Consider the following 27,958-nt stretch of genomic DNA (forward strand, 5'->3'; position numbering starts at 1 on the left):
AACGATGTTTCGGTGGTAATTTTCTATGGGCTTACTGAGGACTGATACTTATATATATTCCTGATGCCATTAACCAATAACCAAGTAAAGCAGTAAAGATGTGTACATTTTTAATGCTTTTGTTTTTTTTTAGATATGATTACCACCACCTTAAGTATGTTTGATCCACACTTATTATAACTAGGTATTTGAACCAGGCCTCTGACCCTTGCTTTTGTTCAGTAGTTCAGTAATTTGTTGTTGTATGTGGGGATTATAAGAGAATGACTTGCCAAATGTGATTTCATTATTCATATTTGTATACCTGCTTTGGCAGATGTGTAAATAAGACTGCTTTCGCTTTTTTACCCCAACCATTTTTCTTATGAAGTCATGAATACATTTTTGATAGAAAGGGACTGAAATGTTTTAATTGTTCTTGGAACAGAATGGAAGTGTAATGGCATGCTTCTTGCCTTTAAAGTCAGAGCAATAAATGTGATGTGCAGTAGTACAAGGTACAAGACTTCAGATGTGTTCATATAACTGTCAGAGCTTGACAAGATCCTATTGTGACCACATGAATGTGAGCACAGAATGTTAAAAATCTTAAAACCTGAATTGTCACTGGAATATTTTATCCTTTCTGTTGTTAAACCCACTAGACCCCTAGCCCTAGTTGGGTTGGGTTTTGGGGGAGAGATCAAACACTACAATTACGAGTGAGCAAGTTAGAGGCAATGAACACGCAAGAAGCCCCAAGACAGATGGGTTATTAAATGATTTTCAAGGGGGTAAAGTGAACAATGTGCCAATATTGTGAAAACACTGGGAGAGATTCAGAGGGGTAACCTTATGAAGTGTTCCCACCCATAGATTCTGTAAGTGCTTTCTCATTATATTCAATCATAAGTTGGTGGCCCTTACTGGAATATACTAATTGTGGCTCTAGTAAAGGGATATGACTCTCTGTTACAAAATATGAAAATTAATATTTGCATATTGTTTTTCATGAGTTGAGTAAAATAGAGGGGTTGTATTTTTGCACTGCAACATACCCAATGTCATAGTACATTTAAGAATGATTTTTACATTACAAGTTTCTTTTAAAAGGTTTGTTCAAAGGCTGTCTATGAAGATTTTTAAATACCTGTATTCATTTGTATAACAAAATATACATTTTTCCAAGTGCTTCAATTTATGGGCACTTGACGGACCTTATGGAATCATGTTTAAGAAAACATTACTTGTCATCATTAATCCATACAATTTTAAGTCATATCAATATTTGTATTAAAATTCTTCTTAAAAATATTTACATGTTTAAAAAAGTACACAAATGTACAAGACTGAAATCTTACAAATTTCTAGCGTATACTATGGTAAAAGAATAAATTAAATAAAAGTGAGTCATTCATGTCACTTACTCTAAAAATTTTAATACCTAGCCAATAACGATAAAGAGCCTGATATTTACATCTATTAATAAATATTTCATGAGCCAATGTTTCCTACCACAACAATAAATATATGTAAAATACTGTACATTATATATCACTCTATATCTTTTTAGTCTAACTTAGAGATTAAGAGTCTGCATGGAAGCCCAAGATGGACCAACCTTTATTTTGACAGGCAAGCAAACTGCAAGCTGGTGCACTCCTTCCATATACTTTTGAACTAGCTGTGCTACCTGAATGACATCCTCATTAGCCACCTGAAAAATAAAAACAATAAGGTCTATCTTGAAAGCTGTGTCATAGGAACTTCTGATTATTTTTGTTCTGTCAACAACAGCCATTTGCAACCTTAGAAATTCTGAGGAGTTAGTCTCTGGGTGGTAGCTAGCCAGGGAGTTGGCCGACTTACCTCACTTGAAATATTCTGGTACACCTACAAGCACGTTTGAAGTTCAAGTGGTATTGTTACCACACACAATGTTACATACAAACCTTGTTTTTTACAAAAGCAAAAGAACATATGTTAATCTAATATAAACAGAAAAAGATATATATTGAATAAAGTACTGGGGTATTAACCCATCTTAAGTTGAGGCCATTCTCACCCACTATGAAGCAATATCTTTTTAATTACAGGTGTCCCCTAGAAAGTTATGTAACACAGTAATACTTCACTCCAGCTTTTCTGTCTCCACTATGTCCCTAACTGCACATTCTGCATTGTGAGAAAACGGAGGCCAGTAAGGTCAGAGTGACTGATCTTGCATTCAGGATTCTCTCAACTTCCCAAGCCTTCAAGAGGAATACTGAGATTTCGGCCATATTTAATGCAGTTCTTTGAGATCACTACATAGTATACTATCCAGTAAAAGCTACTTGCTTTGTTTTTCATGTGTTCCACTTTGCAATAGCCCATGGGAATACCTTCTGAGCCTTGGCTGCTAAACTTTGCTGTCCCTGAATCCCTGCTGGATCCACTGAGCCCGAAAAGAAGTCTGGGTCTTTTAATTTCTTCACCTCCCTACTATGCAATTTGGGCTATATATGATGAGAGGTCTGTGATGAAACATTAAAAATAAAATTACTCATACAAATGTAAATCTATACAAAGGGCCCACCTTCCAGTACCTCATTTTCAGTGTCAAATCCCATCCACATACAACAACGAGGAGGAGAGTTGCTTCCCAGTGATGGGTTGATGGCAAGAAAGCATACACAGTGGCTTTTAAGTATTCTGACTTTCCTGCGTACAAGACATGCATATACAGTATAAATGTCTGGAGATATTCAAACAGCAAATGAAGGCAATATATGACTGATGGGTTTGTATGAGAAAATATGTTTTATGCTAAAAAAATAAAATTTACAAGACAAATTATTATAATTTGTCAACTTTCACATAAATATTGTGAGGATTTTATAAAGTAGAGTGAACAATTCTAGTGTTGAAGGTAAAACATTTCACACAAACCTCGTATATCAACTCATCATGAAGCTGGAGCACCAAGTAGGCTCCAGAAAACTTGTCTCGTGGTGTTCTAGGCTGAGTCAGGAATGAGGGAGTGGAGGGGAACGTTGTACGTAAGGCATTCGCAATTTCTACCATTGCAATTTTGACTAGATCAGCGGCTGAGCCCTGAATGGCAGTGTTAACAGCTTGGCGTTCACTCTGACCTGAAAGGAGAAATGCTTTTAACCACTCAATTCCGGTTACAGAACTGGGAAGTTTCTTCCCTTGATAAATCTTGATCTTCACAAAGTTCTACTATAGGCTGGTCAATGGATTATGATATAACATAACTATTTTCATGTGGTTATTTCCCTATAAAATTATAAACAGTTCCCATATTCATGATTCAATCTCTAATGAATTTTCTTTTCCTTACTATCTTGGGGTTTTTTCAGGTTATCATGACATTTACTGTTTTTGACAAGTGCTTTCTTGCCATATCTACCTATTATCTAAGTGCTTTATCTTATTTCTACTATGATTTGATCTTATTATTTATAATTTTTATAGAAAATACAGTCCCAAATTTAAACTGACTTTACTGAAGTTTGGCTTCATATGTACGATATCCAGACTTTAGAAATTATCCTTTAAAATTTATATTTGTAGTAATAACACTTCAACTCTTCGAAAACCAATTTACATAGGGAAAAGACCCTAAAATCACAGGATCATATAGTTTTGAAAAGAATCTGGCATCTTCAGAAGTCACTTACTTCTGGCAAAAGAATTGGCACTACATATATTAGGAAGATATCTCCGACGACCCATCAGAGTCTCGACGTAACCTCTCTCTCGGCAACTCTCTACTGTCTTTTGCATGAATTCCTGCACCCCAGGGAAACGACTTTTGAATTTGTCCATAAACGTTAGAGCTTCATTCTCGTCTACGTTTAGCTGGTCGCCAAGTGCACGTGCACCCATTCCATATATCATGCCATAACAAATCTGAAATGTAAAATAATATGTACTTTTACATCATGGCATACATAAGCATGAACTAAACTGATCATCCAATATCAATACAATGTCCTGTGGATCAACAGAGCTAAAATTATCTATATGGTCACTCTTGAAAAGTACCCTTTACCAATGTGCATCCTTTTGCAAGAGGAAATCATCTTACCCAGTCATTCTATGTATGTAAAATTTACGAATAAACAGCTAAACAAAATGAGCCATTACCTGCTTAGCTTGCTGCCGTTGTTCTGAAGTAACTTCTGAGATGTCAGTGAAGTGTATTTGTGCAGCAATCATCTTGAAAACATCTTCCCCACTATTAAGCAGATGCAAAAGTTTTGTATCAGATGCCAAATGAGCTAACAGTCTGAGTTCCAGCTGAGAATAATCAGCTGCTAAGAGGATATTTTCAGGGTGGGCCACCAGAGCGTGGCGAAGGCTTATTGTATGGTCCTCAAATTCTTGTGTCTGAAAAGTTTCAAAATACAATTTTTCAAGCAACTAATCCCATGCACAAATAATAAAAATAATACAATCTGAAAAATAATTCTTGGCCCATATACTGCACTCTATAGAAAGCATTTAACTTCCCTTATGCACATGAATACTTGCCAACCAATAGTGAGAGGTGGAAATCTGGAGAGATGTAAAGTTAAAGAAGTTGGATAGCCAGGCTAAAAGATACCAAAGGAACAGAGAAGTCCGAGTCAGAGAAAAATAGAAGATGAACAGATGCTGCAAAAGAGCCTCTAGTACTGTCTATAGTGTGCCACACAAAGCAAGCTGTAAGCAGTATCCAATTTAGGGCTCACAACTGAATTGTAAGACTCTCTCGGCCAAGTAAAAATTTACCATATTTGATAAAAGTCAGAACTTAGCATCCTTACCAAGAGTGGGGCTAACTGCATCATAATCCTTGAATTTGACAAAGCCTGCTGTTGTTTCCTCGAACCACAATTGCCATCTGAAGTCCCTTTAATTTCTTTCTGGAAAGAAAAGAACATATCTGCATGACTTACATAAATAAAATCAGCCCATATGCCGAAGCTAGTAAAGAAATTCAGCTGTTATCATTAGTTATACTCTAGCTACTTTAGGATGATGGTTGAAGCTGGATTAGTGCCATTTATAAGCAGTGCAAAACCTATCATCCTAATGGAAGGTTTAATTTGAAAAAGGAAGCTCTCCAATGATTGGATTAAATAAAATATACACAGTTTCTACTGGTTATTGCCTTAAATCATTCTTCAATTTAAAAAAAAGAGCAAGATGGCATATGGGTCATCACATCTTCAGTTGCCTACCTCAGTTCAAGGATGAATATTTAACATGATGCTTCTGTCATAAAGGAATCATACACTTTTCGATTAAAGATGGTCAAAGCTCCTCACTTAGAATCCGTCATATTCAAACACAGGAGATTATTTACAATGTTTTAAACTGTTTAAATTTCCTAGGTTTTAACTCTTTCCTTTCTTGCAAACACTCAAATGATGTTGTTTCGCCTCTGAATAAAAATACAAGAATGAATCCAGGATTTCTCTCTACAGATCACAGAAAAAAAATAAACTGTCTGTCACCACATTTCGTAATTTAAGAAAATCAAATGATCAGTACAAAAACCTACAACTATCCTGTTTACTAACCTCCCAAGAAAAAACTAATTTAATAAAAAAGTTATCAAAATAATTTAGAACCTGAATGTTGAAATCTCTCGGCACAGTCTGAAGGTTTGGGTCGTGCATTGTTACTCTTCCTGTTGCCGTGTGCGTGTGTATTCTAGGATGAATACGATCCATTCCCAGGTACTTATTAAACACACGCTCGTGCTGCAAGGGAAACACCACCTGCAAAAATATTTTGAAAACAATAAGTACGATATTCTGTTCCATACCAGACACTGCAAAATGAAATATTACATATAACAGCAAGGTTTAGCATGGATGTATGAACCTATTGTGTAATTTACAATACAAGCACCTAATTTTCCACACATTACAACTGATGCATGATTTTCATCCAGTTAAGGTTCTCAGCCATGTAAATCAGGGGCCTGTATGCATTGTAAGAAAACCTAAATTCTTAAAAATAACATTTTTCCTACACACTCATTACTAATATTAGCATTTTATCTAAACAGAGCTAGTATCATGAAACTGCAGAATAAGAGTGTGCCTCTATATTGTAAGGGGAACTCATCTGAAAGGACGATTCAAGATGTCTTCAACTTACCACTGCCCATTCTCGGCTAAAACTTTACTGTGCCTTACTGGGCAGTATACAAATTTAAAATAAAATAAACCTATTTGGCCTGATATTTTTCATCCTCATGCAAAGGATTTATTTATGGTAATAAAAACCTGCATATTACAATGAAGCAAAATGATGTGGTTCTCACTGTTTTGAGAAATCGCATCTTCTTTCTAACATCAAATTCAATACATAACTAAGATCAAATCCAGAGTGACTAGTTTTTGTTGCTTACAAAAATCACTCTGCTTTTGCCTCAGTGAATTCATCCTTACTGACTGGTTTACTCTTCTCTCCATTCAAGACTTATATATTATCTAAATTTACACCATCAAAAGGAACGACGAATGCTGCTCAGTCCTCTTTGCATTACCTAAAACAAAATCACACAAAATGGAGCAAATAACCAGTATACCTGGAGAAGTCTTATATAGAATACAGTAAACAATTACCTTAGTAAGGGAAGAATTGATTTTTCGCCACTGAAGTATTACAGATGGAAGCGGATGTAAGCGCTGGAGTTTTTCCAATGTTTCTTTGTTAGTTGGGCCACTCATTCTACTCCCTTGGCCACCTCTGCCTCTTCGACCCCTGAAAATAATAAATAACTAGCATCAACATGAATAAAAAAACAACTACAGATCTCTTGCACTAAGTAAGGCCAATGACGTGCATTCTTTTATGAGAGCAGTACAAAAGTATGATCATAAAGGTACAAGCTACATGTTCTCAATTTTAGATGTTGCACCTGGATGTTGTTCCTTGACCAGGAGGTGTTGGCAGATGAAGTTCATGATACAAAACTTGGCTTGTTTCCTCTGGCGATGTTAGGGAGAATGGATGACCAACCATTGAGTAAGCCTCTTGCTCTAATGATGCCATCTTTTCCTGATTGCAGCAAAAAGTAAAACAAAATGAAAACTTTTCTCATACACTTTTTGAATCTACTGTCTTCCAATAGAAGCTAAATTCTAAACTGGCATGCAAAAATTCTATACTTCTCAAACTGAAGGAATAAAATTATGAACTGCTTTATGACTGTTCAAAAACTTCCACAAAGATCAACTACTATACAAAATTGACTTTAATATGATAAAATTACTTCCTTCTTCTATCACTAAAATTGTTCTGCTAGTCAACAAACAAATGTCTCTTAACATCATAAGAAAAATCATCCAATTAAAACAAAGCAAGTTTCTGATAATACAAACCTGCATTGCAGCCTTTTGTACTTCACACTCACGATTGCTAAAACCCATTCCAGACAGCTCTAAGTAGGCTAACACAACTGCACTAGGCATCTCTACATTAACCTGCAAAACAAAATATTAGCAATAAGGATTATTAACTCAAAAGTGAAAGCCTACAAATCTGGTGTATATACACCCTTTCACAACAAGAAATATTAATTCATTACAGGACCTGTATTTAACTAAATTACCAATGGCTGCAACATTGCATTTTGTTGCCAAACATGGAAAATTATCCTTAGCTAGACTGCCATTGGAAACTATTCCCTTGGTAAGTTATGGTAACTAAAGTTTTCCACAGTAAAGAAACTGAGAAATCTTTATAACCATTTACTTACAAAAGAGCGAAGCATGTTTACTTCTTTCAGCTGCAGTTTCAAAGCAGCTGTGAGGTGGTAAACAACAACACATTCAGTTGCCGCTCTCACTCTGCACGATCCAGGATTATCGGTGTTGACACCAAGACTCGACAAACCCCACGAACTTCCAAGACTCTCCAACAGTGGCAAACAATCCATCTTGTAGTTTACGACCTAAAGCAGAAACAAAACTCTTCAGACATTAGTGTCTCATTTGATGCTCATGTCTTCAATGCCAAATGAGACAAGTCAAACATGACAGAGATCTTTTTGCCTTGCAGAACCATAGTATGAAATAGTAAACTATAATATCCTAATTATATTCTTTCAGTATATTCAATAACCATTCCTCCTAAGCTCTCAGTGAGTAATAACTGGCTTTCTTATTTGTAGGTGAATATTATAAATAGTGACAACTCTGCAAGAAACTAACTCAGCTTACATAAATCTCAAAACTAACTAAAATGAAGTAAGTTACATAGTTCATTGTGAATTGCTCTTTAATATACTTATATATCTGTTAAAACATTTTCACTTTTTCTAAATATAGCCAAAACCTTTACCAAGTTATGGATGTTTTGCTCCTTCGCACCAGGGTCTAGCATCCAAGATGCTACTTTCGGATCTTCAAAATTTGGCGTCCAAAGCTCGACTCCTGCTGCAACAACCAGTTTCACAAAAGTCTTGACATCCCAGGTGCATACGATACTGCTCTTGTTCTGTACTGATAGCAGATTTGCAACACTTCAGTGTAAATGACTGGAATATTATGGTTAAATATTTTGCAGATTAATGCTATGAAAGTTCTACTATATCGCCTGACATACCTAAAGCACTACTGATATCAGAAATTGGTTAAAACTGTCAATTAAGAAGTATGTTGCATAGCTAAAAAAAAAATTAGAGAGAAAACTGGTTTGATTTCATCATGAGACCTACATGAACAAAAAATCCAAGAACAAAACTATGGGCAACAGCTCACCATCAGCAAAAGCCTCTTTTACCATTGCAATCCGTTTCTCAAAAGGCACTTTTTCACATATTGGTGGTGTTGGAAAACTGCAACTGATTGCCTCTGCAATAAAAAAAAGTTTTTCTTAAGGGTATGACCTATCAAGACAAGGAACAGAAAAAGCAGTAACATGAATTTATAACTGAACTACAAATATGCAAAAAAAATGAGTGATCTACACTAGCATTAAAATATGTCACCTTTACATAATCAAAGTAAAGAAGCCAACCAGAGTTACCATCAATCTGCACAGTGCAATCTACAGGATCACCATACATTTACAACGTATAACTAGTATACAAATTTAAAGCAACATTCAACAGATTCTCCAAATATCAAGTATACCTTCCTGAGTGGTTTTAAAATTAATATAGTAAGCATCATGTCCACCCCAGCACACTGCCACGCCAACAATGAAGAGACTGGAATTTTCGACGACCAACCCTGCTACTTCTTGTCTCTGACTGCCTCTAGGATTTCTACTGTGCCCAGTTATACGCCAGCCTGAAAATTACAGAGGAGACTTGAGACTCTTCTTGAAATAAAATGGTTTCAAATAATAATTATGATCCATACATACACATAACTGATCACCTCCCAATGAATGTCAATGACTGAATCACATTAAGCTCATTAAGATCAAGCAATGGATTCATCACTAAGATTTTCAATAATGTAGCAACAATGGAGGTTTTCTGACACATTTTAATATATTTCTATATGCCTTGCATACAAACTGAATGCATACAGGTAAAAATTCCTTATTATATTTTGATTTTAAAGTTCCTGCTCTCCACTCATCAAAACAAATTAGCAAAGCTCCTGATTTAAGCTGAATTATCTTCCTCATTCACGCGAACAACAAGGACAAATTACTGATGAAAAGACTTACCAATTCCCCCTTTTTTATGATGAGATGTTGGTTTCTCACATGCCAGTGAAAGCGAAAACCTCTTCTGCTCCTTCCACTCCTTGACGAAGCAGTCAAACAACTGAGCATCACCAACAACATCAATTATGCAAAATGAGTTTGAAGTGATGTCTGAAATATCTGAGCTTGCACACTGATCATCGGTAATAGTTGTGGATGTAGATGGTCCAGGTTTGCTTTTAGCTTCATATACTGAACTTCTTTTCTTGGAGTCAACAGCAGGTAGTTTTCCTTTGGGTTGATGATTATTTTGCTTTGGTATTCCACTTGTTGCGGTCTGCAAACACGGGTCTGACTGACTAACCAGTATACTATTAGAAAACAAATCATCTGATAGCCTATTTTTCCTTGAAGTAACTTCCACGTTATCCTCAACTTGTAAAAGCTTTGCTGTCTCCGTTTCCACTGTATTTTTGGCTTTGTCATCGTCTTTTGTTCTGCACTTTTCTCCTTCACTTGGTGATCTATCCTCTACATCAAAAATATTACTGGAAGAGGTGTTGAGGTAGGTGTCGAATGCCCTTTCAAAAAAGGAATCTGAGAGACTGTCGTTTCCTGCATTGATTTTTTCACACTCTGGATCCTGTAAGTCGCAAATGCTCTGTCCCAGTTCTAGAGGTATCAAACCCTCAATATCCATGTCACCTGAAGGTAATCTTTTTCTTGGTTTAGTCGGGTCATTCTTCTCCGAAGGGCTGCCCTGACCTTCGGTAATTTCAGTATCAGAACCGTCAGAACTCAAAATTTCTCTTCCATTCACTTTATCCCCATGACCAACGTCCTCTAGAGGGCTTAAATCAAGTTCCCACCCAAGATCTTCCTCACAAGCATGATATTTCGGTAACAGACATGGGTCCACCTTTTTTTGGTCTTCAACATGTTTCTGATTAATCATCTCAGTTGCGGAAGAACCTCCTTCTATGACATCAGTAGATCTAAGCTGCTGAGTCCTTTTCCTTGGTTCTGAATCTAGAAGTGCTTCATAGCTTCTTTTACTGCATGCAATATCAAAACAAGATTCGTCACACTGTTCCTCATCTTTCGGGAGGTCAAATCTACAAGATTCTGAGTCGAAGTCCTGGGAATTCATGGTCATCAAAAAGGCTTCCTTTTGAGACTCTGAAAGAAAATCTATGCAATCTGGCTTACAGGATCCTTCGCCAACTTTTTCAAAACTAGAATCTTTAAATAGATCACTCTCTCTGTCTCGCTTTTCTTTCACAGCAGAGTCAATGTTCTCTTTATCGTGGGTATTGCATCTCTCAGTACCTTCAAAGCTTAAACCTTTATTATAATTCACAACAGAAAGCTGGTTGTGTCCTTGGAGTGATGTTGCTCTCAGCATCCTTTCATCAGTATCTGTAATCGGAGTTGAACTTGAATTAATCATAATTTTTGCTTTTTTAAGCGTCTTCTGAGAGTTATGCTCCTCAGGATCTTCAGTATTAGAAAACTCATCACTTCTCATCCTTTTTTTACCATGAATCTTTCTGGTAATGTGGCTTCTTTGGTTTCTTGATGTTAACGAATTATTATTTTGGTTGTTTCCATTTTCAATAAGTTCTTGATCATCAGCAGTATCTGGAAGGTCCTTTTTGTCTTGATTGACTAAAATAATGTTGTTATTACTGGACTGCTCACATTCGCTGATCTGAATATTTTTTTTTGCCTTAGCTTTGCGTTTGCGGGAAAACACTTCTATTTTATCATCTTGAGACTCTGGTACGTAAAATGATGCCGGTCTGACGTCAGTCCCAGAGAACTCTGTATCATTTTTTGAATTATTTCTCCCAAACAAAATCCCTCTTGCAGTAATTTTAGCAGGAGTGTTGTTACTGTCTTTTACTTGATTATTCAAAGGCCTGTCCACTTCACAATGCTGAATTGCAACATGAACATCATTTTTGTCAGGGGGCCTTGCATTCTCTTTCTGACTGTCCTTTCTGTTAATTTGTTCCGACTGGTTTTCTTTCCAGTGTCTATTTTTTGGCCTGCCCTTTGCGTCCTTTCTTTCTTTTTCATTTGGCCTGAATTCTAACTCTTTCGAATCAGAATTTACTTCATGCAGCACATTTTCATGACCCTGGAATATGTATTCTACATCAGCTTTATCAACATTTGAAAAATCATTGGTGTGAGGTTTCTGAAAAATTGCTTCTTCATTTGGGAGCAGCTGGTTGGGATTCCTTTGATCGCCAGTGAAAACTTCTTTTGTAGCCCCTCCACTCTTCATATGATCATTTTCCTGACCACCCTCTGAGGCATGAATGCCTGAATAATTTATACGTGTCACAGCTTCTTTCAATTCCAACGCTAATTGGGTACTTTGTTTAGCTTCAGGAGCATTTTGTTTTACGACTTTTTCTACCTCTGTAACTGACATCATAGATCTAGATTTTTTGTTTATGCTGGTAATAGTTTGCGGACTGCTCCTGCTTCTCTTTCTATGCAGAGGTGTCATGGCAGATGCAACTGTCCTGTCTAATAATGCTGGAGATATAACATTTGCCCCAGCTGCACTTTCAGCTTGCAATATAGGATTTGGAGGAGAATATTTCTTTCTTGCACTAGAACTTCTCCGCTTAGATGAGCTGGAACCTTTGCGAGGCCTTGGGCAGCGGTTTGGAGTAGTAATTACTTTCTGCCTTTGAGTCCAATCGATGGAAGAAAGGCCCAATTCTTTCTGCAAGAAAATTTTCAATCAATTTTCTTTTCATAAAGGTAAAAATGATTCTGTACTTTATAAATTTTAACTTGAAGTATTACACAACGGCTATATAGTTTTCAAGCAGAACCCAAGAATTTTCTAATTTAAACTTTTACAATGCAAGTTCACAAGGCTGTAAAGCAGAATTATATATAACAAGCAATTTTGTGCATACAAAATAATTCCAAATGCTTCAGTTCCACATAAAAAGAAAGAAAGAAAATGTCAGTCAGCTGGCAGTACTATACAAGCTCAAGCAGATCCCACAATCTAAAGTACTGTACTTAGACATTTCATTATTACTCCACCTACGACAGCATTCACTACTATCATGATATCCGCACACTTTTTAGCAAATTATGATGCATTATTATTATTATCGTTTTTATTCAGAACATGAACCACATTCATATGGAACAAGCTCGCATCTTCCAACAAATATGGTGTTCATTTGCAAGAAGTAACAGAAAGTAGTAGGAAATACTTTTGCTTTTCATTCTTTTTCTAAGTACTTTATTTCTTTCCCACTCATATGCAGTTAGATGATAAGCGAATAACCATTGCCAACTGTATAAAAAACATTACTCACCTGAACCAACTGCCGAGCTTCTTCTACAATAAGAGCTGCAACTTGGGCTTCTGTAAGGGGCCGATTCGAGGACAACCAAATAGTGCCTCCGGATTTGGAATCTTTCTCGTCCATCTTATTACTGGGGAGGAAAAGAAAAAGTGAGAAAGTTGATATATAAAGGTTGTTGGAATTGAACTGAGCACCAGGTCTAACTCTAGATCATGACCATTAATGAGGAGATTATAGAATAGGATACAGGATTTAGGCCAGAGGCCAAGCACTGAGACCTATGAGGTTATTCAGTACTGAAAGGGAAATTGACAGTCAGAAGGTTTGAAAGGTGTAACAGGAGGAAAACCTCACAGTAGCACTATGAAACAATGTTAGAGAGGGTGGAAAGTCAGATGGAAGAAAGAGAATCTGAAAGGAGGTACAGTGAAGAGAATGAAAGAGGTTGCAGCTAGGGGCCAGAGGGATGCTGCACAGACCCTTCGGTAATGCCTACAGTTCACCACGTGAGGTGCACTGATGGCACTAATCCCACCCCCAACAAGGATGATGAGATTATGGGCAGGAATGAAAAAATAATGAATGGTATATAATAACAACAGGAAATAGAGCAATAATCCTGGTAAGTGGAGCAACATAACCAAATTCAAAGGAGTCACATCGAGACAGAGGATTTAAGGTTAAGTAAAGCTATTCTGCAATTAATTGGTATGCAGTAGAAGTGTTTTATTGTTAAAACACTGTGTTTGTTGTTACTACAAAAAGTATATTTGAGAGCCAAATTTGCATAAAACTATTACAGTATAGCCTACTAAATGTGAAGCAGTCTCATTTACCTACCAGCACCTTTTGTATACTGAACCTCTTACATCATACAGCTGGTCCAAACTGAGTAACGCAACTTACAAGAGCAGTACTGTTGATAGCTAATGCTAAGTTCTTAATAATAGAGCCTGAGCTAAAACTGACACAATCTTTTATGATTTACTTATAAAACTGCTATACGTATGCCCTTCTCCCAAACATACCTCTGAAATGGAGTGGCTGCATGTAAAATGTTTTCCACATCTTCCTTTGATGAATGGGCCAACTTGCTCACAGTTTCTAATCCTGCATTATATAAATATCTTGCTCGCTGGCCATTAACGGATGAGAGCCTCACCAAGTCACACAACTCCCGCTGAATGCCAAAGTGAAGTCTGTCGTGAAACTGGGACACTAACAACTCGAGATTGTGCCAACCCAGCCGATTACAGAACACTGTCACCATTCCTGAGAGAAAAAAAAATGTGCATCACACAAAACACTGGATGTTTTGTGCACTGTGTATACATTAGACTACAGTAATACAATGGATAGTGACAATTTTTTGTCATTAAGACATGAATTCCTTCAACTTTCTACCATTGTGTGATTTCTGCCCAAATTCTATGGTCTTTTATTGACTTTCTGGACCTCCATAATCATCTCCATCCTGCTTCGTTCATACCAACTATTTTCTTGACTAACTGTTCATTATCCTTTATCTGATTAGTTGAAATTCTATGGATTTCAGGCTATTTGATTCATTGCCAAATAAGGAGTTGAATAAAGCTATTACTTATGGTAAATTTTTGTGCATTAACAAAAATGTTTAAAGTAAAAGTTCAATGTGCCAGTGAGATCAATCAGCGAGGAAGTGTAACCAACAAGTATGTTTTTTCTGGAACTAATTTAACTGCCAAGACCACCAAAGTGAAGGTACTGTTAGGAATGTAAGTTTGTAATGTATTCCACTTCAAGGATTCCAAACAAGTTGAAAGAGCAATAACAGACAACAGATTCTTAGGTTCCTGGTAGGCAATGAAAAGATTTCCTCCATGATGGTGGTTTGGAAGAGTTACTAGCACCCCAAACCTACCAGCAAATGTTGCAGCTGATTGCTGAAGAGATTGCAGCATACCCCTGGTAGCAGAGTATTTCTGAGCTACCACATTCAGGGGAACCTCTTGAACAAGTTCATGGAGAGCCAGTGCTGTGTAGAACCTCTGATGCACAGCTAGCAGTTTTGCCTGACGTCGAACCTAAGGTGGTAAAAAAATAGAATGAGTCAATTTTAGTCTTTTTTGCTCTAAAAACTTATGCTTCTTCTCAGAAAGTAAAAGGATCTCTCCCTCTGTGGTACCAGGGAATTTTTTTATGTATGTATATGGTCTCCCATTACACTCTTTAGTACGTCCTTTAAACATGTATCACAGTACCAGAACCACTAGTACCCACTACTCTCTTCTTAGATGCATCTTTACTTTTTCTTCCCTTTCATAATTTGTATCTTTTTCCTAAAAATATCCTGATTGGCATGAAGGTAGACAATTAGTAACCTCAGATGTTGTCAGAACACACAATCTAGCAATCAATTCAACTGCTTAAATTTGTTCCCCATTTTGTTGGCAAAGTTTAGTACATTTGTTTAAATTGATGCTTATTCATTATTGCTGAACTTTGGTAACTTGTGTAGTGAATCGCTAAGCCTGATCTAGCCTTCTACAATTTCATGGATACAGCGAGACCTGTGTCAAAACCAACGCTTGCAAACATTTGGGTTCTCAAAATTTCCTTGTCACAATAAGTGAATTGGCAATTCATATTTTTATACAGTACTTAATCTTACCAATTACAGTACTCTATATGTAATACTGTATAATATAAAAATTAGTAAGCAGTGACAAGATATAAAGTTCCTACAAGCATTTGCTTCAGTTGTCAAGACCCCACAAACTTCGCAATACATTTCAACTAAAAAATTGTATTTACCTTTCTATTGATGGTACCTTTCATTGCTCTCACAATGAAGCTCTCTTCTACTCCTACCAAGTCTGCAACACGCTTCATGTCGTCCGAGAGACTTTCCCATATGCTCAAGAAAGTCAGCCAATCCATATTTGGCCAAGCTGAACTCACATATACAGGTGTTACCTGTTGAACAAGAAAAAGTTAATTTCTGCTGAACTCACATATAGAGGTGTTACCTGTTGAACATGAAAAAGTTAATTTCTTCAGATCTCCAGGCACCTATTTAAAAGTAGAGGATGACACCGGAATTGCAATTCTATGGGTGATGATGGTGAGCTGGGTGATGGCCTTCAACCACTACCAGGTCCTAGGTCCTAAGTCCATGTTCCCATATCTTCAATACAGTACCCAGTATGACAGATAGATGGGGGTTAGGAATTACAAGTGAATTCACCAGGGAGGTCATGAGTACTTCCCATATATAAAAGTACTAGCAATTAACTACTTACCTGGTAAATGATGTGCAGTTCATTTTCAAGAACAAAGCACTGCCTTGCCCGATGGAGTTCACTAAACACAAGCAAACCTTCATCAGGTGATAGGCCCGATGCCAGTACAGCACAGCCTAACTGAGTTCCAATGTATTTCATACCTGACTCAGTTTCTTGTAACCTGAAAAATGTCAGAATATACTATTCAAAATAGGTAACAAGCAAAATACTATTCCCTATTTCAAACTGATAAGGCTCTAGTTTAGCCAGAGTTTGTACTCCAAATGAATCCCATTAACTTGATAACCAATTTTTTTTATAAACTAACCTTATAAACTCATTTTCTTCTAAGAACTGCACACAGGATAAAATTGAATTCTGTGCATCCTGCTGTGATTCGGACACTGCACTCTTTAGTGATGCAGCGAGAAGTGTGCAGCTGCAATATCTTGCCACCTCTGAGGGACCAGCTGCAACTCCACTGACAATAACCTTTAGGAAGGGAACAAATACTGCTTATTGTTTCTCTAATTTTCCAAATCAGTCTGTGATCTGATTAGCTATGTACCTTTCTTTTCTTGTTCGTGGGCATCACATCAAACATTTTATCAATTACTATACCTGCTTTCCTATACAGGCAGTCCCCGGTTTATGATGGGTCCAGCTTACGACGTTCTGAGGTTATGACGCTTTTCAAATATATTCATCAGAAATTATTTCCTGGTTTACGATGCATGTTCTGGGGTATGCCGATCTGACAGAAGAAATATGGCTCTAAAATGGCAGAATAATCAAAATTTTGAGTTTTTTTTTTATGAAAAACTCAATAAAAATGTAGATTACATCGTTTTCAGTACACCCAAAGCATTAAAAGTAAGATTTTTCAGGATTTTTGACAATTTTCGACGATTTTTTGGTTTACGACGCGGCTTAAAAACGGAACCCCCGTTGTAAACCGGGGACTGCCTGTACCTGATATTATTTACTAATATATTGTTTAAATGAAAACTTGTGTTTAGTATACAGTAATGTACACATTTTCTACTTCCCCAATGCTGCTATTATACGTTTACCTCTAAAACTGCTCTCTTCATACTGGATGTCAGGGATGAGTCTTGCTGTAAGCATGAAGTTATAGGTGGCAGTGTTGAAGCCAACAGAGTCTGGGCTTTTTGTTTCTCTCCTTCACGACATATCAGTATGCTCTCACCTGTGCAAACATTAGTAGTGTTATTTACAATTGTGTTTACATTTGCAGAGGAATATCAACTGTGGTTAATGAATGGCCCTTAACCTAAGCAAGATCACTTTCAAAACCATTTTTCCACTTATGCTTCATTCATTTTTATATACAACTTGACCCCAACCTTCAGTATCCACTCCTTTCCTTCCAGCTCGACCAATCATCTGTTTATACGTAAGAGTGTCAAGGATAGACCCTCCAAAAACTGGCGACCTGATAATGACCCGTCGTGCAGGCAAGTTCACCCCCGAGGAGAGAGTAGAGGTTGCCACAAGCACGCGTACTGAGCCATTGCGGAAACCACCTTCGACAATGTCACGCTCATCGAATGTCAAACCTGAAGGAAAATATTTTCGTATGAAAACAATTTTCATTATATTGATATTTCACAAGTAATTAGCATCTAGGACTTTCATAATGAGGTAGTTTGATAATTTTGCATGTTCCATTTCTATACTTTTGAACATCAAGACACAATCAACATTAACATCAAATTAATTTTACATAAAGAATAACTTGCATCAAAAAGAAATTATGCAAGATAATAACCAATGTCAGTTAACATTTTAAAGTTAAAAAACTAGACATGGTGTCTGTCCTGACCTGCATGATGGTATGCAACCCCAAAGGAGATTGACCTTCCCAATACTTTATCAAGCCCAACTGGACATTTATGTAGAGCTTCCATCACTTTGGTGATCCCGGTGGAATTGAGAGACTCTCGTAACTTTGCACTGATGTGACTTGGATACTGGCTATCAAGCTTGCCTAAATAAAAAAAGAGAACATTACAGAAGCATCAAATTAATAAATTATGATGTAATGTAAGCAAAACACTGACACAGTATATTCATACAAAAAGTATTCATGCAGATCTCAAGGTTCATACTTGTTATGATTACGTAATGGCAGTATAAACATTTTAAGAAATGCCTTGCTAGCTACACCAATATGATTGTCCATTTACACCATTTTGTGCCTTAAATTTTCATGCTACAGCAATTGTTAATAACACTTCAGAAAATTCATATTATCCTCTTTTGATTTGTAAAGCAGCACAGATCTTTCTTTGTAAAACATCATAAATTTTTTAAACTTAGAGACTTCTCATTTGAGAAATACTGTATATATCATGAAAATTAAACTTTTGACAGTACCTACCAATGCAGAAAAATTCTTTGGCAACACCTTCTGCCAACTTTTCACACCACACTTTGGTAGGACAGAACACTAAAACAGAAAATCCTTCCAAAACAGTCTCAAGGCACAGTTGAATCAAGTGGTCACTGTCACCCTGAATTGAAAAAAAAAAAAAGTCAATGAAAGTGTATACCAAGTTCCTTATATTCATGGCAGATATTTCCCATTTCTCCGTCTGCAGTTTCAAAACTCTTGAACAATACTGTATATAAGAAAACACAACTCTGACCAATATAACAAGGATACCAAAATAATCAACCCAAGCTAAAGAATTTTCTACAGTACTTACTTTCACAGTTAGCATGGGATCAAGGTCTCGAAACTTCCCGAACTGACAGTCAAAAACGGTCTTTCCAATCTTGACCCTCTCAGCAAGAGGAACTGGACGGTAATCCGTACTGTAAAGCTGAGAGTTCAGCCACAACGCCAACAAATCCAGGTTTGGGAGAGTTGCTGACATACCAACTATTTGTACTCCAGAGTTACCCTCTTCCTGAAATGAACGGTTAGGAAGTACAATAGAGCATCATGACAACTGATGACCTACAGAAAAATCTATAAATCAATACTTTTGAATGCTCCTATTATCTAAGACTCGAAGAAGTGAAAAGAATCGCAATTAGGCAAACTAAGGGTATTATTTTACATAAGTATGACTGATAGTGCTGACCTACATTCTCAACATGTTTGAATTAGCTAGCTGGACCATTCATTAAGTACTCAGAGGTCAAATGAGTTTGACCAGTATGATGACATGGCAAAATGGCTTCTATGTGGTGTTCTTTCTGGTCTGAAGAATGCCATATCTCAGACATGGGTTTGATCTGCTTTGCTTTGTTGTGATGAGGCTCATTATTCCATACTCTCTGCCGTTTATTAAATAAGTTGGATTTTAGAAATTCTAAATACAGTAATCACCGGCTGGGAGACTGGGATACTTACACCTTATCTTGTCATTGTAATTACAGCTTTGGCTGCTTTATCAGCATCACTTCCCATTATGCCAACACAGGAAGGACTCCAGAATATTTCAGCATTTGCACCAACTTTATATTATTTGTGGAAAGTAAACTTAAAATGCTGTACAAGGGTACTGTAATCCTACTTGAAAATACAAACACATTTCCATTACTTGGAACAAAACCATACCTGTACCGCGTGGGCAGTCTGACACACAAACATGGTTTTGGTTAGCAAGAGTTCTAGCAAATATCCTCGATGTGGGTCACCCAACATGTGAATTTCGTCAACTACCACAATCCCTAACTCCGAGAAGCGTTTCTCCTCTAGCAGCCTGAAATAGGGATAAATGATATTTTCACAAAAGTGTTTAGTTTAAAGGTCTTTATGTGGTTGCAAAGTATTTCTATTGGTAGTACACTAAAATAACAGGTCTTTATGGTTTTATGATTCAGTTGTTAAAATTAAAATGAAATGAATACAAATTGTTAAAAGCATGTTAAGACTATATCTTTAACTTAGTGTTATTAGATGGTTATGCTTTTTGAAAAGCACTTTTATATTTTCTAATACTCTAATTAGGTTTTACAATAAATTTCAATAAGATTAGTAGTCTCTGTACAGACATTCAAAGTTGACCGACTGGGACATAGAAACAACTTTGAAGACAAAAGTAAAGTTGAAAAGTCCTAAACTGAAAAACATGATTCATGAAATTTTACCTGTTCACAAGATTATTGGCCTTCTCAATTGTACAAATAGCAACATCAGTTACTTTCAGTCCTCCAGGGGGACCATGAGATCCCATAAATCCTTCCACTCTTACACCTGCTGGACTAAACATTTTCTGACAGAGAAAAAGTCAAACTCATAAACACAAATATTTTGAAGAACAACAAAATACACTACGTCTGCCTAATATCACATACCAATTTTACGTTATACTGGTATAAAAAAAAAATCTAAAAAATATCATGAATTGTTTATGGCTACCTATAAACTTCAGTTTTGTTTTAACAAAAGAAAAACAACAGACAATTGTGGGACCAACCTGCAAATAGTACATCTTTTCTCTTGCGACAGACACAAAAGGCAAAATGTAGAGTCCCTTACGTCCAGTTTCTAAAACTCTTTTAAGAAGCAGCAACTCTGATACTAATGTTTTACCTGAAAGGAAAGAAAAAAGTTATGGTAAACTAAAAGGTTTCAACATTTAACTATTACATGTTAACAAGCTTACTGCCGTATATACTGTATAAAATACAAAACAAGGTTTACATGAGAAAGAAATGCATAATTCAGTGAAAGTTGGGGGGAGATATCCAAGCCTGCAATTAATTCCTTCATGGACAAATCAGCTACAACAAAAAACTGATCCTAAAAGAGAGGCAACCCTCTTGAAATAACATAAAAAAGAGGCACCCTTGAACAAAGAATTTCCTTCAGATGGGAATTAGTAGGTTGAATAACAAGAGAAAAATGGGTTGAATAAAGGAGGAAATGGAGTACGCAATGATGAGATCAGGTCCTTTCCAGGGGTGATGGGGAGACTGTCAAGAGAAAAGAAGAGCATGATCAACAGGCTAAACCATGGCTACAGCTACATATCAGTACAGAACAAAATTTCAGGGCTTTTCCATCAAGTCTACAATTTTATATTAATCAGTTACCACATCTTACCTGCAGAAGTTGGTGCCGAGTAGACTAGGTTTTTACCATCCAAGACATCAGGTAAACACAAACATTCAGCTTGCCATGGGAACATGGTCTTGATTCCATTTTGGATGTAGCGCTGGAAAATTGAGTGGGTGTTAATTCTTGCATCATAGGGGATATGCAAATTCTACTTTGATTCATTTATGATAAAGTAGTGTTAAGGGTAACATGGTAAGCCACTATTTAGAAATAGTTAGTTTCTCTGAATATTCTATATATAACAGCATACAAACCATGTTTTTACAAAATCCTACCCTGTCATGCTAGTAGTTCGGTAAGGAATAAAAAAATCACAAGGTGCAATTTTTAGCATTCTTTTAAAGGAACTATGCAAATTATGTAGTTGCCTTTGAAATTCCTAGACTTTAATCCCAAAAATTCCCAGGAAGGAGTTGCCTGAGAATGCACTGTGATTTATGAAAATTTGGCCATAAAGCCAAACACTGGGATACTTAACCATTCAGCACTTAACACAGTAAGGAACTTTCTTTTGGAAATTTTCCTTTATGCATCTGGATATTATGTCCTGCACACTAAAAATGACATTTTTATAAAAAATAAAGTTTTATATATACTTACCCAGTAATTACATGATCCAATCATGTAATTACTGGGTAAATTACTTATATAAAACGTTATTTTATAATGGTTTACGGGTTTGTAAAAAAAAAAAAACTTTACTGTCGAAAGATTATTTAACGTGGCTAAACCTATCTCCTCATTTCATTTCTCATTCAACACCAATTACATTTTGTAGCTGCAAATGGAAATATTATGGACTGCAATACTGTATACCAAAATATCATCAAACTAACCTGCAACACAGGCTCCGGTAAACCCCAAGATGCTAAGTCCATCTTGGCTTGAGTTGACAAAAAGCTATGTTCACCCTTGCTAATGTTGGCTGATGCATTAAGGACTGACTTCCTTTGCAGATCCTTGGTTGAATCTCCAGCATTTATGCCAAGCTCTTCAACGTTCTCAACGGGAGAAGTATGTTCAGTAAACTGACATGACAGGTCAGAATCTCGTTTCTCTAAATGTACGTCTACATCTTTATTACTCTCCTGCACAGATATGACGCCCGCCTTACGAAATGTTTCACTCTGAACCTTAGACTTTGAGGCAACCTTATCTAAGTCACCTGTGTCACGTAATCCTAACTTGGTAGGCTTCTTGATTCTACCTGAAGTTACAGGAGTATGAAATCTGGTGTCATTTTTGGCACCTGTTGAACATTCCACTGCCAATATCTTTGCAGACGACGCATTGTTTTCTGCTTTCAATTCACTCTGGGCTTGAGATTGTTCAGTGCAAGAAACCTTATCATGTCCTGCTGCTTCCAAAAGAGACCCAGCTCTTTTTAATTCTTTGTCATGACTATCATTTCTACAAACCACTGATTGTTCTGATATACTGAACTCCAGATCTTTACTGTTGTCACCAACAATCATTTTCTTCAGATTTGGATTTTTACTATCTGATTTACCTTTCAGGGAACTGCTGTTAGTCTCTAATGCCTGAGGAAATGTTCCATTTGTTTCCAACAGTGTACAATTGTCCTTTCTATTTTCACAGTTTTTGGTTCCATTCTCCCTTATCTCTGAGACAGACTGTTTACTAGATACACAATTGTTCTGTATAGGTGGTGATGTTTTGACTAAACTCTGGAAAATGCAAAGATCCTTTTCTGATCTGACAGGACCATTTGGCTTCAACTTTCCAACTGGCTTGGCAGACAATTCCTCTGGGGTTTTATCAAATAAGAATTCATTCAGGCTGTTACCATTTACAAAACTACTTTCTGTACTGGGAGACTCCAAAGACTGCTGATTATTCAATATTGTTTTCTCAAATTTATTGAACTTTTCTCTAGATTTCTCATTCCGTTCAGGATGCTCTACATTGTAAACAGAGTCCCCATTTGTTTTGGCAATCACTCGTTTTACTGTGAAGCCTCTGAGACCGTCGAATATTCGATACCTTTGAGTTCGACGACACCTTTCTCTTACTTCGATTACGCAGGGGAGTAATGACAATTGCAAGAGGCTTAGCCACTTGGTTTTCATCTCCTGGAGACACAATCTCGTCGATCGAATTGTCAAAATCCATGGCATCTATGGCTTTGAGGGTCTCATTTCCAATGAGAGCAAACTCACACTGATCTTTCAAGGTGTTACCCTTGGGAAATTTGTTAGTTTCATTTTTCGCTGCTGTGTGAAAAGGATTATCTTTCGTATGTGACATATAGCTCTTTGGTGATTTCCTCACCTCCCTATGTGATACACTGCTGTTTAAATTAAAACTGGAGCAACCTGCACTCTTCAGTGGCTTACTGGGACCTGTTGGCTTTTTGGCTGGGTACTGTGCCTCTATTTTATTTAATCCTTCTAAGATTTCATTATCGCAGAAAGAATCTCCAAACAAACATTCATCCTGCAAAGCATAAAGGGTATTAATATTGTATATGGATTATGACGTGTTATAAAAAAAAAGCCAAGGCATCTAAGAATCCACCATTATTTCAAAAGATTTTGAAATGTTCATAAATATAGGATATGTTTACCAAAGGACAAATACCTATGTCAAATTATGTTATAAAGCCAACAAATGGAAATATGGTGAGATCCTTACCAAGATTATTAGCAATGGTTACTACAATTTGGATATTATCTTCTCTCCTTTTAAGTTATAATTTCTTCAAGTCCTGCCTAGTAATTACTGAATATTCAGAACACATTTTCATGAAACATGTACAATATAAAGTAAACAACTATGATTTAATGCCTGCAAAAATGAAGAAACAAATAACAGTACCTATCCAATAAACTCACATTCAGTGATCGGTCAACAGATGACTTCTGCACATCTTGTTTTGTTTCAATTGGTGGTCTCATGAAAAGCGTTCTTACGGAGGACGAGGGGGTGTAACCTTTATTTGTCATCTTACATGGTTGCACAGGGATTGCAAACCTTCCCAAAAACTTATGACGTCGACCATCACCTGAAAAACAAGGGCAATAGTCCTAGAACTTAAACTCTGTGACAAAAACATATTACATGGACATTAATTGCTTTCAACATAAAATATAGGTTTTTCTGTTGATTATGATGTGATTTGAATGATTTTGAGGTTTATTTCCATCGCAAATGAATACTTATCCTTCCCGGCAAATGATATATATAAAATTAATAAACTCTTGTCAGACAAAATAACTGTAATCAGTAAACACAGTTTTGCCGTGCTATTATACAGGCATTTGCCGGGGGAAGGATAAGTATTCATTTGCGATGGAAATAAACCTCAAAATCATGCAAATCACATCATAATACAACAGAAAAACCTATTTTTATGTTGAAAAATGTCCATATTACTGTTACTCTGTGACAAACTGTATTATCATTACTCTGTGACAAACTATTACTGTTACTCTGTGACAAAGAACATACAGACCTTGGCATCGGGCAGGATCCATGGTGAATGACACACAGACTTCTTCGTATTAAAAATCATCTTTCATCATTCTGAAGCACCAGGCTTATTTACGAGAGAGCTTTCCAAACTAGTAACATTTTAAACCTGGAAATAAGAAATAAAACTCCAATTAACTGTAACATTTTACATCTAGTAATATTCTCCGTCTGAAATTCGAAAATAAAACTGCAATTTAATGTAATATTTTACATCTAGTAGGAGACTATTTTACATATTTTATGTTTGGAATTAAAAAACCAAAACTCTAAACAAACAACAATTGTAGGTTAGTTCAATGTATGCTCAAGTATACAGTTTAAGTTATTACGCTGCCATTTAATCCCTAAAAAATCACAGATGCCGCATATTTTAGAGACATAACCTCCAGTCTTCTGGGCATTATCAGGACATGAAGAAAGATGACATGCTTGCTTTTGTGTTGCTGTTTATCTTAATATGAGTCTGAAGACATAAAATACGGGCAGTCCTCAGTTTACGACGGGTCCGGCTTACGACGTTCCGAGGTTACGGCGCTTTTCAAATATATTCATCAGAAATTATTTCCCGGTTTACAACGCATGTTCCAGGGTTACTGGCATCGTGCGCCGATCCGATGGAAGAAATATGGCTCCAAAATGGTAGAATAATAAAAATTTGGAGGTTTTTTATGAAAAACTCAATAAAAATGCAGTTTACATCATTTTCAATACACCCAAAGCATTAAAAGTGAGATTTTCTTAGGATTTTTGATGATTTTCGACAGTTTTTCGGTTTACGACGCGGCGTAAAAACGGAACCCCCGTCGTAAACCGGGGACTGCCTGCAGTTTCTAGGCCTATGGCAAATTAAGGGTTCAATGTAAAGTAAGGATTCAATATAAGGAATCCTTACCTAGCAAATAAATTACATTAAAAAGTAAAGTAAAGATTCACTGTAAGGAATTTTGGGGTAGAACCAGCGACCTAAGGTCAGGTCACGTTACGCTGAGATAGGCTATGTAGGCCTAGCCTAGGCTATCTTATTAAGTAGCACTGACCCATATTCTGACCAAGGTATGTTACTGCATAACAGAAATAGGCCTATGAAGAGATAAAATTTTATAAGTTGCCAATAAGACTCCAGCCAGCCATTTTTGCATGAAAAGATGAAAGCCATTTTGGGTTTTTCATACAAAAATGGCTAGAAAATGACAGGGCCCCGAAAAAACCTAAAAAGACCAACCTAACGTAACTTAGGAGCGTTTACTGGTTATAATTTTGCTGTATTAGGTATGGAGCGGGGGGGGGGGGGATTATCTTACTTATAAGTCATAATTTGAAAATTTTTTTTATTATTTTCACACAGTGTTTATAGGGTTAAAAATAACGAGATGAAATAATACCTAGGAATACGCTATAGGCCTAGCCTAGTCTATGCTTAATGAGTATTTCCAATAAAAATAAAATGAAGAAAAGACAAATGGGATACGGACTAGGCCTATAGCATGGTGTGCCTCCAACTGCATTTGAGAATTGAGGTACATCGTAAAACAAGCTACTAGGCCTAGGCTAGGCCTATTGATTTGCACCTTTTAGCCTTTTCGTCTTATGAGAAGACTGAGTGTACCTCGCTAGCCTGAGCTATACCTATTCACTCAGTTTTGGTTCTTTCACTCCCACCTAGGCTATATAGGCCTATTTCCTTAGCCAAGGATTGATTGTTTTGTTGGTCCAACATAGGCCTATGGGTTCAAAAAGTGGGCCTATGATAGTTTGCCCAATTAGGCCATTTGTCTAAAACACATCTAGATTAACATATATACCCTATACTAGCCTAAACGTAGGCTATTTTAAGGCCCAAAGCTGGGCATTCAGACATAGGCCTATAGAAGTACCGTAAGCTGTAAGGTAGGCCTATACAAGTTCATGATTTAGAAACGGATAATTGTCATACATTAAAACTAGTTTTGCTGAATAGGCCTAAAAGCTAGACAAATTTCACATATTTTTTTATATCAATCTATAGGCCTACGTAGACTAAAGCTCAATATATATTGGTCTAGAAATTTTGACAGCCCTAGACTTAGGCCTATCGGCTAGGCCTATTCCACGCCATTTTCCTTATCTTAGAACAAATACTAGATTAAGACGTCATCTAACGACTTCATACTTACATATTGCACTTCAATTTAGACGAGGAAAAGGCTAAAATAATAAATAAAGTGTGACACTTGACGGACACTTAAAAAATTTGCGCGGTTCGGTTGACACGCGCGAGGGAGCGCCGCCTTTGTAACGGCTCTTCGATTGAGTTTCTGTTTTTTTAGTATTTTATTTCTTTCTTTTCTTATATTTTTTGATAAGTTATTTATTTTCATCATCGTTGTTACTTATTTAACTGTCTAATGCGGACGTATATGCGAACCTACATGCTGTTTAGCACGTAAATATGCGCTAAGTACGTGCGTACGTCTTCGCAACGGCTCTTCGAGTGAGTTTTTGTTTTAGTAATTTATTTCTTTCTCTTCTTATCTTTTTTTGATAAGTTATTTATTATCGTCATCGCTATTACTTATTTAACTGTTTAATGCGCACGTGTATGCGAACGTACATACTGTTCAGTACGTAAATATGCGCTAAGTACGTGCGTACCCAGCTCCTTTTCCTTGCCTTCCTTTCAAGGTCAATCGGCTTCAACATGGATTTTGTGGGCCTTGATAGGCCTACATAATCCCCTTTTCACCACAATCTTCCTCATCTAATACACCACTTAATTCATAAAAAAACACAACGATAAATAGAAGAGTAAATAAGCAAAAACTGAAGATTCAATAACTAATTAATATAGTTAGTATAATAATCGGCAATTTTCGATCACAGCATTTATAAAGGAAAAGCTATGGTCAATACGTGCACATGAAAGGTCATCAGTATAATGATTAAAATAAATTTTATACAAGAATGACGCTTTATATAAGAAAAATAAATTAATCAGAAGTAAATACACGTATTCCGTACTCGAATGGTCAGCGAACTCTTAGCTGACCGTTGGGGATTCAAGATGAGCAGTTATAAAGACCGTTCCCGCCTATAACTACTATAAAAGCTGTTTACCGCTGGTAACG

At 36.5% G+C, this 27,958-nt stretch overlaps 1 protein-coding gene across 1 annotated transcript; it reads right to left on the bottom strand.

The window, feature by feature from the left end:
• Positions 1-1,112: 1,112 nt before the first annotated feature.
• DNApol-theta (DNA polymerase theta) lies at positions 1,113-27,326 on the bottom strand. The gene is made up of 33 exons (XM_067106274.1): positions 27,008-27,326; positions 24,835-24,960; positions 24,215-24,384; positions 22,196-23,816; positions 21,345-21,456; positions 20,716-20,831; positions 20,387-20,511; positions 19,854-19,998; positions 18,994-19,197; positions 18,666-18,798; positions 18,108-18,272; positions 17,629-17,841; positions 17,335-17,471; positions 16,590-16,753; positions 16,280-16,442; positions 15,792-15,953; positions 14,899-15,061; positions 14,027-14,270; positions 13,008-13,128; positions 9,673-12,394; positions 9,126-9,284; positions 8,751-8,843; positions 8,332-8,492; positions 7,748-7,942; positions 7,371-7,472; positions 6,908-7,047; positions 6,612-6,750; positions 5,607-5,756; positions 4,797-4,895; positions 4,135-4,377; positions 3,666-3,897; positions 2,911-3,113; positions 1,113-1,696 (listed from the first exon to the last, which is right to left on the bottom strand). The coding sequence occupies exons 4-33, from the start codon at positions 23,495-23,497 to the stop codon at positions 1,559-1,561; spliced, it is 8,445 nt and encodes a 2,814-aa protein (XP_066962375.1). The 5' UTR covers positions 23,498-23,816; positions 24,215-24,384; positions 24,835-24,960; positions 27,008-27,326; the 3' UTR covers positions 1,113-1,558.
• Between the last annotated feature and the right edge of the window lie 632 nt (positions 27,327-27,958).

Source organism: Macrobrachium rosenbergii, chromosome 7 (assembly GCF_040412425.1).
Source record: "Macrobrachium rosenbergii isolate ZJJX-2024 chromosome 7, ASM4041242v1, whole genome shotgun sequence".
NCBI lineage: Eukaryota > Metazoa > Arthropoda > Malacostraca > Decapoda > Palaemonidae > Macrobrachium > Macrobrachium rosenbergii.

Coding starts and splice junctions, on each gene's coding strand:
- DNApol-theta (XM_067106274.1), bottom strand. CDS start 23,497: ATGCCATGGATTTTGACAATTCGATCGACGAGATTGTGTCTCCAGGAG. Junction 20,832..21,344: donor CTCGGCACCAACTTCTGCAG/GTAAGATGTGGT, acceptor CTTTCCTTTCAG/GTAAAACATTAGTATCAGAG. Junction 7,048..7,370: donor TACAAAAGGCTGCAATGCAG/GTTTGTATTATC, acceptor TGCTGCAATCAG/GAAAAGATGGCATCATTAGA.